At 42.3% G+C, this 14,896-nt stretch overlaps 2 protein-coding genes across 16 annotated transcripts in view; both read right to left on the reverse strand.

Annotated features, from left to right (window-relative positions):
• The window catches only part of LOC111563576 (histone-lysine N-methyltransferase 2C-like), an 85,783-nt gene extending 78,756 nt beyond the window's left edge, over positions 1 to 7,027 (reverse strand). For 2 of the 15 annotated variants that reach the window (XM_055006984.1, XM_055006979.1), the window contains exon 1: positions 6,657 to 7,025. The gene's annotated coding sequence lies outside the window, so the exon portion shown is untranslated. Of the gene's footprint in view, positions 1 to 6,656 lie in introns of all 15 variants that reach the window. The other 13 variants (XM_055006988.1, XM_055006980.1, XM_055006987.1 and 10 more) reach the window with 9 other exon arrangements.
• A 1,193-nt stretch (positions 7,028 to 8,220) lies between these two features.
• Positions 8,221 to 14,789, reverse strand: xrcc2 (X-ray repair complementing defective repair in Chinese hamster cells 2). The gene is made up of 6 exons (XM_055007013.1): positions 14,240 to 14,789; positions 10,629 to 10,710; positions 10,498 to 10,533; positions 10,277 to 10,426; positions 9,779 to 10,052; positions 8,221 to 8,688 (listed from the first exon to the last, which is right to left on the reverse strand). Exons 1-6 carry the CDS (start codon positions 14,393 to 14,395, stop codon positions 8,364 to 8,366), a joined length of 1,023 nt encoding a protein of 340 aa, XP_054862988.1. The 5' UTR covers positions 14,396 to 14,789; the 3' UTR covers positions 8,221 to 8,363.
• Positions 14,790 to 14,896: the final 107 nt, after the last annotated feature.

A 14,896-nucleotide genomic window follows, 5' to 3' on the forward strand; every position in this document is an offset into this window, starting at 1 on the left:
CCTCCAGAGGGTCCAATACAGGCCCTCCAGAGGGTCCAATATCGGCCCTCCAGAGGGTCCAAAACCAGCCCTCCAGAGGGTCCAGTACCAGTCCTACAGAGGGTCCAAAACCGGCCCTCTAGAGGGTCCAAAACGAGCCCTCCAGAGGGTATAATACAGGCCCTCCAGAGGGTCCAACATCGGCCCTCCAGAGGGTCCAGTACGAGTCCTACAGAGGGTCCAAAACCAGCCCTCCAGAGGGTCCAATACAGGCCCTCCAGAGGGTCCAATATCGGCCCTCCAGAGGGTCCAGTACGAGTCCTACAGAGGGTCCAAAACCGGGCCTCCAGAGGGGCCAAAACCCTCCAGAGGGTCCAATAAGGTCCTCAAAGTGTAAAAATTCCAGAGAAGACATTAACTGCTGATTATAAATCAGTAAAACTATAATTTAAAATAATTTCTAGACAAGTTGTTTTGATCATAAAGTAAAATACTAGATTGCTCATTGTTCTTTTGTCATTTTGTGTCTCATTTTTGAAATATTTCGTCTTGTTTTGTTGTGTTTTGTCTGACTTTTATTGTTTTGTTTCTCGTTTTTGTCATGTGGTGGGTTTTTTGTCTCAATTGTGGTTTTTTTTTCTTATTTTTGGTTGTCCGGTTCTTTTTTTGTCATTTTTTTGTCTCATCTGTAATGTTTTGTCTCGTTTTTGTTTCTTGTCTCTTGTTGTTTTGTGTCTCATTTTTGAAATATTTTGTCTTGTTTTTGTTTTTTTGTCTGGTTTGTCTGATTTTTGTCACTAGTCTCATGTTTTAGTTGCTTTGTCTTTTGTGGGTTTTTTGGCTCATTTGTGTTCTTTGTCTATTCTTTGGACGTTTTGTTTCTTTTTTGTAATTTTTTATCCCGTTTTTGTCACTTTGTAACTTTTTAGTCAAATTTTTTGTCTTTTTTGTTTTGTTTCGTGTCGTTTGTCTCATTTTTTGTGGTTTTGTGTCTCATTTCTCCAATATTTTGTCTTGTTTTTGTTGTTTGTCTTTTTTTGTCAGATTTTTGTGATTTTGATCCTCCAGTGAGTCCTCTACTAGTTTTGACTTTTCTGTTTAACATATGCGGCTGCTCTAAGTGAGATCAAACAAACCGGGAGAACAGATCCGGATCCTGAGACCTGTTGGAGCTCAGAGGAACCCATGAGTTCAGCAGCATGACCCAGTGATCTACTGACAACACCCAGCCAATCACAGCACACTGCCTCCAAGCAGCGAATGAGGAAGCAGGAAACATGTGCGACCTTTGACTGCTGTCCTGGTGCTACGACACGGAACTGAGCTGGGAGCTGCAGCGTTCATCACAGAGACACAATCAGTGGTTTCACAGACAACATTAACGAGAAAACTGAGAAACTGTGTCCAGCTCAGTTTAGCTCCAACACACAGCAGCATAAAACCCAAACCCAAACCCTGGAACTCCAATAAAAGGACTGAAAAATGGTTTAAAATGACATAAGGTTTCTAGAACTGTTGAAAAATTGATTGAAAATGCTTCAAAATCTGTCCAAAATGACTCAAAAATGGTTTAAAATGAGATAAACCTGTGTAAAAATGATTTAAACTGGCTAAAATGACATAAATCTGTGCAGAATTGTTGAAAAAATTATTCTAAATGCCCCAAAATTTATAAAAAATTATTAGGCAAAAACCAAAGCTACTGGATAAATGAAATAAACGCAGCAGAAACAGTGAACAGAGGAGAAAGTAGCTGGAGATCCATCCAGCATGGTGGAACATCTACAGATGATGAGCAGAGCAGAGAGGAAACATGGAGATAGAAACACATCTACAGGATGAGGAGACAAAACCACAACAAAGAGACAAAAATGACAAAAACGAGACATGAAACCACAAAAAATGAGACAAAATGACAAAAATGAGACACAAAACCACAAAAATGACACAAAATAACAAAAACGAGACACAAGACGACAATGACGACATAAAATGACAAAAATTAGACACAAAAATGACAAAAACAAGACAAAAAGACAAAAAGGAGACACAAAATGATAAAAACAAGATGCAAAACAACAAAAAAAAGGCACAAAATGACAAAAATGAGACACATAACAAAAACGAGACACAAAAGTTTGCACAGAGAGACTGAAAATAAAAACCAAAGCTTCTGTATGAATCAAACAAATGCAGTATGGCTCAGAAACCGAGAACAGAGTGTTGGAGATCCATCCAGCATCTTTCTACAGCTGATGAACAGAAACTCAAAACCTGATTAAAATGGTTCCAAATGATCCAAATTGTTCGTAAAAAGTTAAAAATGATCAATCTGAACACATTTTGAGTCACTCTGAACTAGTTTCAAGTAATTCTGGACAGTTGCTGAGGTATTGAAGAGAACTGTTGAGACAGTTTGGACAAATTTCAAATCATTTGGACGTTTGTGGACTCGTAACTGGACAAAAACTCGACCAAAATGACCCAAGTTGTCCATAATAACTTAGTAAATGTTGTTTTGAACATATGTTGAGTTATTTTGAACTAGTTTAAAGTAACGTTGGACAAGTTTCAAGTCATTTTGCACAATTTTAGAAATGAGACTAATCTGTCAGTGTAGCATGGACCTGAAACAGAGATGTACAGGTTTTCTTTTCTTCATGTCTGCTTTTAAAGGCAAGTTGTTTGTTTATTATGAAGTTTCAAAGTTCTGTTTTCTGCGTGTCTTTTGGCGGTTTTTGAGATGTGAGCATTGGTTAGACAGCTAGATTTACATTTGTCTAACGGTCACTCTTTGGCCTCTGTGTTTTTTGTTCACTGGTAAATCAGTTTGAATGAGGTCAAAGTTAATGTTCAGAACTTTATGTCGTTGATGTTTTACTGTATTCTTCTGAATTATTTTCTTATCTTCATTACCTGTAGTATGACTTTGTTCTACTCGTATGACTGTTGCTGGGCATTAAAAGTAACATTTAATCAGTATTTATTGGAGGAACATCTGAGGAAACCCAGATCCTCACTGACTGCTGGGAGACTCCACAGACAGCAGCTTCATCTTCAGCATCTGGACCAGCAAGATGCTGTTCATGGAAACTGAAGGCTCCACCAAAGAACATCAGGAGGAGACGCATCATGTTTTCGGGTGTTTAATAAGAGGCTTTAGTCCTGCTATTAAATGGATTCTCTTCATTATATAATTAGATATTTTTCCACTGTGTTCTAAATATGAATCGTTGAAGCCAGAACTAAATGTTCCTCCAACATCAGAACTGTTTGATAAAATGCTGCTGATGTTTGGAAAGGTTTCTGGTTTACTACCTGAGAGGCAGAAGAAGAACTCACCTGTAGGAGCTCACCTGTCACCTGTTAATGAACTATAAACCTCTGGATGTAGAATGAAGGCTAATGTATTTTAGTCATGTTCATAGTAAACTATAAACCATCCATCCCTGTTTAGGAGCTATATTCCTTCAGCACATGTAGAACCTCTCTACAAGAACCACACTGCCAATCTCTAGTGCCAAATAGGGCTGCCACAAACGACGCGTCGACGAATCGCCTGAGCACGATACGTCATCAAAAGCGGACGTGAGCGCGCAATGCAACAGAAATCACCGTCCGAGTGGAGCGCGGAACACGCATGGACATCCGCGCTGTATCGTGCATATATAGTATATGCATATATTATATATGCACAATACAGCGCGGACATCCGCGCCGCATCGTGCATATACTATATATGCACGATACAGCGCGGATGTCCATGCGTGTTCCGCGCTCCACTCGGACGGTGATTTCTGTTGCATTGCGCGCTCACGTCCGCTTTTGATGACGTATCGTGCTCAGGCGATTCGTCGACGCGTCGTTTGTGGCAGCCCTAGTGCCAACCCACTTGCAACACAAACAAACTTGGGACATCTGGAACCACCCACATGAGCTCCAGAAGATCATTAATGACTTGAAGATTTCTAAAATGCCCGAGATGACCCAAAGAACTTCCCAAACGACTCCAAGTACCATGAAACCATAAGGGACCACTAGAACCATCATAAATTACCACAAAAACAGGTACGCAACAGCAACAATGACCTCCAGAACTGTTCTGAACAGTCATATGAGCTTCCGTAAACACATCTGGAACCTCCTCAATTACCCCACAAACCTGAACTATCACAAGAATGGCTTTGAGGATTCTTAGAACCTCCTAAATGACCTGGCGCAAACCATGCAAATCTCTAGAACCAACTCAGTTTCAATAACAAACCCCCTCTAGAACCACCGGTAGGACATCTAGAACCACATGAAGGACAATTTGAACCACCTGTAGGACATCTAGAACCACCTGAAGGACATTTAAAACCACCTGAAGGACATTTAGAACCACCTGTAGGGCATCTAGAACCACATGTAGGACATCTAGAACCACCTGGAGGACATCTAGAACCACCTGTAGGACATCCAGAACCACTTGCGTGAACTCTAAGATATCGATAATGACCACATGAATCACCTCCAGATGTCTACGGCCTCCTCACTGTCGCCAGTTTACAGATGTTCCCTAAATGCTTCACTGTTACCAGTTTACAGATGTTCCCTAAATGCTTCACTGTTACCAGTTTACAGATGTTCCCTAAATGCCTCACTGTCATCAACTGATGACTTTACTGAACGTCTGTAAACTACATAATGTCCTGATAGTGTTAGAAGGTTTTTTATATTATCATTAATAGTTGTACTGTGAACTGTGTTAACCCTGATTGTAACATATGATGTTTTCATATATAAGCTATGCATTTACCACACCCATCATACTTTTCTTATTTCTGCTCTTCACTCACACCCACATTCAACTTTATTCACTCCCATTTACTTGCATATCATTATCCTGTAACCCACCTGTATAAATAAAAGATGACAGGGACCACCTCTTTGTAGCTTACACGAGATGTGTCTTGTTGCACTGAGTGGGTTACCCTTGCTGCAAGTACAGAGAAGCCTCCGTGTCGTTCATCACAGCGAGCGGTTCCTGGTTGGAGAGTGAGCCGCTTAATAGCTCTCCTCTCTGACAGATAGCTGTGAGGCGTTTAGGGAACATCTGCAAACTGGAGTATCTACCGATAGCTATGAGGCGTTTAGGGAACATCTGTAAACTGCAATGTCTACTGAAGGCTGTGAGGCGTTTAGAGAACACAACTCTTTTTCTCGGGGATACATGGCCTGAACAATTCACCAGAATATTATCAAACCCAAATTCTGGCCCAGTGAAATATATCCAACTGAAGGAGCTAATTTTTTAATATAGCTAAATGTGTAACAACACGGCATTTGAAGATTGTGGTGCTGCAGAAATCCGTTATTCACTCTGGGTGATTTTCAAAGAAAACAGTCAATTACAGCTTCTTTAAAGTGAATACTTCCTGGTTTCTTTCCTCCTCTGTGCCAGCAAACTGAACATCTTTGGACAACACAAGACATTTGAAGAAGCCCTGATACTTATTTTAACCATTTTCTGACTTTTAGAGACCAAATAGCTGATCAATAAATCAGCATCAGATCAATCGATAAAAGAAATAATAGTTAGCTGCAAATACAAGGATCACAGCACGTCAGAACCCAAATGACTAGAAGACCACCACAACCTCCCCATGACCTATGACACTTCCTAAATGATGCACAACAAGAACCTCCTCTGGAACCACCTTGACAAGCAGAACTTTGTGAATGACCACAAAAACAACATAGGGGACATCCAAAATTACCATGTGAACGGCCTTGAATATGTCTAGGACCTCCTCGATCACCCGATGAAGCTCAACAAGTGCAAGAACTGCCTTGAGGAACCTCCAGAATGACTGTAAGAACCACATTAAGGACATGTAGAACCTCCTTAGCGACCAAGAACCACGTTACATGTCTCTAGAACTAACTCACCACACAAACCGTTATTAGGGCATCTAGAACCAACTAGAATTCCAATAATGATCAGCAATCATCTTCAAACCTCCTAATGACCTGCAGAACTTTATGACTGACACGATCGTTTCACTGACAAAAACCCCTTAAGAGATCACCAGAACCACCAGAAGAACCTCCCCGAAAACCGTGGGGACCAGCAGGACTACCATGAAGACCTCGAGAACCTCCTGAACGACCAAAAGAACTCTGTAGAACGGCAGCAGAACAACTAAGTGATGGGAGTTCAAAGATCTCGGCTGTGACAGTGGAAAGCCCAGGACCTGACGGAGCGGCTGTGGTGGAGCTCGTTGCCATGCTAATCAGACCATCTGTCAGAGAAGTTGTAGGAGTGTTCGGGCGCTATTTAGTGGACTAATTAGCTGTTACACCGTTCAAACGACGGCTGGAGCCCCTCGGTCATCACACGCTGGAAACTAATGCCGTGAATCACACTGAAGCGGACAAACAGAGCAGCTAGCCGCTAGCCGTTAGCTTCCCCGGACCGCCCAGTTGACGGATCACTTCTCTGTTAGCATTAGCATTAGCTGGCAGGCTAGCCGATAGCGCGCACTACAACTAGTGCATCCCGGCTCCGCGGCGCGCTTATTCACCGCCTCGCTTTAAATGTTAATGACAGGCGTCAAGTTAAGGCAGGAAACTGGCGGAAAACTGAGGAGCAAAGCTGCACAAGTGTCGAGACAAGAGAGAAAAAGCGCCCTTACTGATTTGATGCAATTCTCTTTTTCCTCTCCAGCTTTCCAGCCAACTTAAAGCGATGTGTTCAAATCCAACAGCGAACTTCTCCGAAAGATAACATCTGTCTCACAAGTCTGGCATGATAATATTTTCCGACGGAACATTCCCGTTGGTCGTGGAGGGGAAAAAATGTGGTTATATATCTGAAAATTGGCGAAAAATTAAAGTTGAAGCGGTCGCTCCGTCATGGAGGCCATGTTTGGGAGCGACCGAAGCACCGCCTGTCAGCGCCAGCAGGAGAAGTAGGTCCCCGAAAACGTTTACTACCGCAAAGGAGCACAAACGTCCGAAGGGCAGAGTCGTTCTTTTATGTCCGAAGGAAGGCGACGTTCACCGTGAGAGACGCTTTAAGACCTGCCGGTGTTTGTGCATCCGCGCCGGACTGCGTTAATTTGTTTGTGTTGTGTAAAAAGTGTGTCTGACCCCGCGGAGGGATCTGATGGAGGGCTGCTCTGGTGAAGCGGTTTCTGTCATCAGACACGAAGTCCCGGACCGGAGCGCGCGGATCCGGACTGCTGCTGCACGTGCCCCCAACATGGACACAAACACACACTCAGGGGCCACAAACCCACAAACGCACACCGAGGAGCCACAAACACACACTCAGGGGCCACAAACCCACACCGAGGAGCCACAAACACACACTCAGGGGCCACAAACCTACAAACGCACACCGAAGTTTCACAAACACACAAACCACCTTGAGGATCCTTAGAGGCCTGAAGGACCCCAAGTAACACCTAAAGGGCCTTCAGATCCTCCCTAACGAAGAAAAACTACTTTGCAGATCTGTGGAACTAATTCAGGTATAACAACCCTCCTTAGGACATGTAATACCAGCCTTAGGACATCTAGAACCACCCTTGGGACATCTAGAACCCCCCCTTAGGACATGTAGTACCAGCCTTAGGAAATCTAGATCCACCCTTAAGACATCCAGAACCCTCCTTAGGACATCTACAGCTACCCTTAGGACATCTAGAACCACCCATAGAACATCTAGAACCCTCTTTAGGACATTGAGAACCCTCCTTAGGACATCTAGAACCCTCCTTAGGACATGTAGTACCAGCCTTAGGACATCTAGAACCACCCTTCGGACATTTAGAACCCTCCTTAGGACATGTAGTACCAGCCTTAGGACATCTAGAACCCTCCTTAGGCCATCTACAATCACCCTCAGGACATCTAGAACCACCCATAGAACATCTAGACCCTCTTTAGGACATTGAAAACCCTCCTTTGGACATCTAGAACCCTCCTTAGGACACCTACATAATATCAATAATTACACAAATCACCTGTAGAACCTCTACGTCTTCGTAAAGGTCATTCTACCGGTCTGACTTTCTCACCACTAGACCCACCTAAAAACTGACAGAACCTCCTGTAGATCATTTCTATGTATATGAAGGACAGAAGAACTCAAAATGTACTGATTAAGGTTGTCTTCAGAACCTCTGCTCCAAGTCAGCTGTGATTCAACTGAAAGTCTCCTGTAGAACCCAAAGATGACAAACCAGGAACACGTTCTGGTTCACAACAAGCTTTAATTAAACTTTGACAGATGTGTTCTCAGATGAAACCATTAGAACCAAAAGCTGCCAGAGGTTTTATTGAAATCAGACCAAAACAGAATGGTGTTTACAGTTTCATCAGCAGAGAATGGAACTTTATCGACTTTGTTCACTGTCCTGTGAGGAGGAGGTTCCAATAAACTCCACTCCTCCGTCTGTCACGCAGAAGGAGCTGCTCCTGAAGGACTTCATGCTGCAGGAGGAGGAGGTGCAGCGGACGGTGAAGACCGGCTGCATCCTCTGCCCCCTGTCGCCTACTGCTGCAGCGACCGAGTCGACAGGATCCTGCCTGGAGCAGAGCAGCCGGTGGGACACCAGCCGCTGCCAGGGGCGACACAGGTAGGAGTCTGAGGAGGAGGAGGGTCCGCTGGAGCTCCTCCTGATGGCGTGGCAGCTGGCGAAGACAGTCACTCTGTAATCCCTGAGGAGGAGCCACAGAGGAGAACGTTATTGAGATGCTGATCCACCACCTCCAGAACACCAAGTTCTACTTCGCTCACCAAAACATGTTGACATAGGTCGACTCACGTTCTCTGTTCAAGACCCCTCAAATAAATGAAAGTACTTCTGGATCCTCTCCAGTGCCCACTAAAACACCCTCAAAAAACACTAGAACCTTCTGAAGGACCACTAGAACCTTGTAAAGAAGTATTACAACCTCTTACTGGAACATTAGAATCACCTCAAGAACCAACAGAACATCGAAAGTGACCACTGAAACCATCTACTGGAGCATAAGAACCTTTTTAAAGGACCACTAGACCCTTGTAGAAAACCATTAGAACGTTATAATGAAACTTTAAAACCCAGTACAGTCTTGAACTGGACCTCTGGCCTCCTAGAAACGGCCAGTAAAAGCATCTCAAAAGGACCGAGAGCCTCCTACTGGACCATTAGAACTTCCTGAAAACCAGTAAAAAATCCAACTACACCAGGAGACCTACAAGACCGCTAGAACCTCCTACAGGACCAAGAGAGCCTCCTAAATGATCACTAGAACTTCGTATAAAAACAAGAGAATCTTGTAAAAGACCACCAAACCTCTGAATGAAGCAATAGAACCTCCTAAAGTAACAGTAGAACATCCAAATGGACCAGTACACCTCCCTAAAGGTCTCAAGAGCCCCCTAAGGAACCCCTAAAACCTCCTAAAGGACCACAACATCTTCCTTAAGGATCAGGAGAATCTCTAGAGGACCACTAAACCTAAGAATGGAACATTACAATCTCCTAAAGAAACAGTGGAACATCCATTTAGACCAGTACAATGTCCTAATGGACCACTAGAATCTCCTAAAAGACCACTACAACTTCTTAAAGGACTCAGAGAACGCTGGAAAGGACCACTGAGACCTTCAAGTGAAACATTACAAACTCCTAAAGAACTGATAGAACATCCAACTACACTGGTAAAATCTCCTAAAGGACCACTAGAGCCTCCTACTGGAGCCTCCTGAAGAACCAGTAAAACCTCCTAAAGGACCACTAGAACCTCCTGGTAGAACATCCACCTGAGCAATCGTTCCAGCAGCTCGGCACACTTGCTGAGTTTCTCCTCTTGCTTGGCGAAGCTGGCCCCACCCCCACAGCGGTCCAGCCAATAGAAAGCGGAGATGCTGTCGATGAGGAGGAGCGCCAGGCTGGGCCGCGACGACAAGGAGGTCTCCAGGAAGTGCAGGGTGAGGAGGAGCTGCGAGGAGGAGGAGCAGTGAACGACCAGGAGGCGGGACAGACACGAACGCAGCGCCGCCTCCTCCGACCTGGCAGAGGAGTTGCTGGACAGAGCTGCAGACAGGACCGACAGGACAGGTGTGTACCTGTTAGGGTTGTAGGTTTGTACCTGTTAGGGCTGTAGGTGTGTACCTGTGTTAGAGCTGTAGGTGTGTACCTGTGTTCAGGTTGTAGGTTTGTACCTGTTAGGGCTGTAGGTGTGTACCTGTGTTAGAGCTGTAGGTGTGTACCTGTGTTCAGGTTGTAGGTTTGTACCTGTTAGGGCTGTAGGTTTGTACCTGTGTTCAGCCTGCTGTCCAGGATGCTGACCAGTCGTAACATGTCCAGACTGTAGTCGGTGTCCACGAACACAACGTCCACCTCCAGACCGCCGGCCGCCTCCGGCAGCACACAGCGGCACAGCAGGTGGTATAGCAGCTCCGTCTTACCTGAGACACACACAGGGGACAGGTGGGCCGGTGCAGCTCAAACACTGGAGCTTCCAGAGCAGTGAACTCACCTGTCCCCTCCGTCCCACACAGCTCCACCACCTCACCTGACGGAGAAAAACACAAACCACAAGTCAGTATCACAATCAGCTGACACGTGACAGCATCTGTCAGCTGACAGGATGTGGGCATGGTCAGTCACCATGGTCTGGTCCTCCATCTTCAGGGAACAGATGAGGCTCGATGTCCTTCAGACAGCAACGGCCCTCCAGACGAGCAAACAGCTGCAGAGACAAACAGCTAGTCACTCATAGCAGCAGATACACTCTACAAGACCACACAGTGTTAGCATTAGCAGTATTAATGCTAACTATATTAGAGCTAGCAGTATTAATGCTAACTATATTAAGGCTTGCAGTATTAATGCCAACTATATTAAGGCTTGCAGTATTAATGCTAACTATATTAGGGCTTGCAGTATTAATGCTAATTATATTAAGGCTTGCAGTATTAATGCTAACTATATTAGGGCTTGCAGTATTAATGGTAACTATATTAGAGCTAGCAGTATTAATGCTAACTATTTTTGAGCTAGCAGTATTAATGCTAACTATATTAAGGCTTGCAGTATTAATGCTAACTATATTAGGGCTTGCAGTATTAATGCTAACTATATTAGGGCTTGCAGTATTAATGCTAACTATATTAGAGCTAGCAGTATTAATGCTAAATATATTAAGGCTTGCAGTATTAATGCTAACTATATTAAGGCTTGCAGTATTAATGCTAACTATATTAGGGCTTGCAGTATTAATGCTAACTATATTAGGGCTAGTTGTGTTAATGCTAACTATATTAGGGCTAAAAGTATTAACACTAACTATGCTAGGGCTAGCAGTATCAATGCTAACTATATTAAGGCAAGCAGTATTGATGCTAACTATATTAGCGCTAACAGTATTAATGTTAAAAACTTTAGTGCTAATGATATTAATGCAATAATTTATATTTATTTAACAATATTTGTGCTAACAGGAAAAATGCTTAATATTTTTGTATTACTAACAGCATTAATGCTAACAGTATTAGTGCTAACAATAATATAGCTTAAAGTAATAATGCTAACAGCATAGCAGCATTAATGCTAACAGCAATACAGTTTAAAGTGATAATGCAAGCAGTATAGCAGCATTAGAGCGAACAATAATACAGCTTGCAGCAATAATGCTAACAGTACAGCAGCATTAGTCCTAACAATAATAATATAGTTTAAAGTGATTAATGCTGACAGTATAGCGGCATTAATGCTAACAATAATACAGCTTAAAGTGATAATGCTAACAGTATAGCAGGATTAGTGCTAACAATAATACAGCTTAAAGTGACAATGCTAACAGTATAGCAGCATTAGCGCTAACAATAATACAGCTTAAAGTGATAATGCTCACAGTATAGCAGGATTAGTGCTAACAATAATATAGCTTAAAGTGATAATGCTAACAGTATAGCAGGATTACTGCTAATAATAATACAGCTTAAAGTGACAATGCTAACAGTATAGTAGCATTAGTGCTAACAATAATACAGCTTAAAGTGATAATGCTCACAGTATAGTAGCATTAGTGCTAACAATAATACAGCTTAAAGTGATAATGCTGACAGTATAGTAGCATTAGTGCTAACGGTAATACAGTTTAGAGATAATGCTAATAGTATAGCAGGATTAGTGGTAACAATAATATAGTTTAAAGTGATAATACTAACAGTATAGTAGCATTAGTGCTAACAATAATACAGCTTAAAGTGACAATGCTAACAATATAGCAGGATTAGTGCTAACAATAATATAGTTTAAAGTGATAACGTTAACAGTATAGCAGGATTAGTGCTAACAATAATACAGCTTAAAATGACAATGCTAACAGTATAGCAGCATTAGTGCTAACAATAATACAGCTTAAAGTGATAATGCTAACAGTATAGCAGAATTAGCGCTAACAATAATACAGCTTAAAGTAATAATGCTAACAGTATAGCAGCATTAGTCCTAACAATAATACAGCTTAAAGTGACAATGCTAACAGTATAGCAGGATTAGTGCTAACAATAATACAGCTTAAAATGACAATGCTAACAGTATAGCAGCATTAGTGCTAACAATAATACAGCTTAAAGTGATAATGCTAACAGTATAGCAGAATTAGCGCTAACAATAATACAGCTTAAAGTAATAATGCTAACAGTATAGCAGCATTAGTCCTAACAATAATACAGCTTAAAGTGACAATGCTAACAGTATAGCAGGATTAGTGTTAACAATTATACAGTTTAAAGTGACAATGCTAACAGTATAGCAGCATTAGTGCTAACAGTAATACAGTTTAAAGTGATAATGCCAACAGTATATTAGCATTAGTGCTAACAGCAGCTGGTTGGAACTGCAGGACTTTTACTCTGAAAGAACCGTGCAGCATTCCGGTGTTCAAGATTAACTGGTGTTCCGATCAACTGGTGATAGCAGCGTTTTTTGAGACAGATGTTTCGTGGCTTTTCAGGACCCCTTACCTACTGACCAGGAAATAAACAATGGGACAACTTTGTCTATAAAATGAGATTTCTGCTGTTCTATAAATTTAGTTCTTGACAAAATAAGTGGAAATAAGAGGGGTTCTCATTTTAAAAGTCATGCGCTGTCGGGCTACATGAAAGAAAAACTACGTCAACGTGGTTGGGACCAGTGGATCTGCGATCACTGATTACTGTTCAAACCTGTTAAAGCAGCAGACAGGAGACCAGGACACGGTGTGAACGTTATTTAACAAGAATTCACCAAACCGTGTGATAACAGAATGCCGAAGTGCTGCAGTATAACATCAATATATTGGTACAGTATTGGCAGGTTTACGGTTTACATCACATTGTAGCTACACTGTCTTATTTAAATACACAAATGTCAGAATTTTACCAAAACAGTCCAGCAGTATTTCACGTATTGAATTTGAAATGCAGCAATTTAGCAAAATTCACAGGACTTTCAAACCAGTAGCAGAATTTTGTTGTGTCTTGTGCGCGTATATATATATATATATACACATACACACATATATATGTGTGTGTGTGTGTGTGTGTGTGTGTGTGTGTGTGTGTGTGTGTGTGTGTGTGTGTATATATATATATAAAAAAAAGTTTTTTTGAAAAAATAAATAAATCCTGAATAACGGGGAAATTAGATGAAGCATATCAACGTCAGGAATGTGAAATCTCTGGTTAGAATGTGGTCAGATGGTTTATAGGATGTCATTGTTTTACTTAAAATGTGTTTAAAAATAGAACAACTCAGATCCAACTGGTTAATCTCAGTGATCTTTGAAAACGGTAGTAGTACTTCTCTTGCTGTTTCGAACTGAAGCCACAGACTGTCACCAGGTAATCTGGTGGAGATCATCACTCTACTGCAGCGAAGCGATATTTCCACTCAGTGAGGCGGAAGTCCTCATTAAACTGAGTATTTTACTGGTAGACTGAACAGCCGTGAGTCCAAACAGAGCAATAACGACAATGTTAAAGCTGACAACAAGAACATTTCGGAAGTTTATTGCCGTGTGTTTTCAACAGACACCGGTACAGTCACCTATGCTCTGTATTGCCGTTGCAACAGCTGCCTCGTTCCCTGAATATCACCAGTTAATCGGAACACCAATTAACCTGGAACACCGGCGGTAATTTCAGCTCAAACGGGGTCACGCGCTGGAACTACCGGTTAACGGTCCGCGCGGACACTCCTGTCACCTGTGACCTGCGACTTTTTCTCACCTGAGCGCCACTTTCACTCATTTCAGCGCGAGCTTCATCTTCTTTTCTTCCTCTTCTTCTGCGGCTGCTTGAACTCACTTCCTGTCCCCGGCGTTTCATCGTAAAGGCCGCAAAGTGCCGCAGTACCGTAATGTTTGGGACAGTCCGCAGCGACATCCTCCAAGGGTTTCACAATAAAAGTCCACAGGTGACAGGACCTTAAGGAACTTCCAGAATAAAAGCAGTTCACAGATAATAACGAACAAATACCGACAGAAGCACACAGCGGTTAGAGACACCTGTCTGTCTGTAGAGACACCTGTCTATCTGTCTGTAGAGACACCTGTCTGTCTGTACACACCTGTCTAGCTGTCTGAGATCATCTTATTTACAGACGGTTTACCTCTTATTTACCGGTTATTGCTTTTACTTCTGATACAACTACTTGTGTACTTTCACTGCTGATACTGTAACTACTTATGTACTTTTACTACTTGTGTACTTTTACTGCTGATACTTTACCTACTTGTGTACTTAGCTATTTGTGTACTTCTACTGCTGATACTTTAAGTACAGGAAGCTGATGATACCTGTGTACTGTTACTTGTGTGTTATAATTTTTGGAGTATTTGTACATCCATTTAGTGGTACGTTTCCTGTAGTAGAGGCTCTGAGTAA

The sequence above is a fragment of the Amphiprion ocellaris genome, chromosome 22, assembly GCF_022539595.1.
Source record: "Amphiprion ocellaris isolate individual 3 ecotype Okinawa chromosome 22, ASM2253959v1, whole genome shotgun sequence".
Classification (NCBI taxonomy): Eukaryota; Metazoa; Chordata; class Actinopteri; family Pomacentridae; genus Amphiprion; species Amphiprion ocellaris.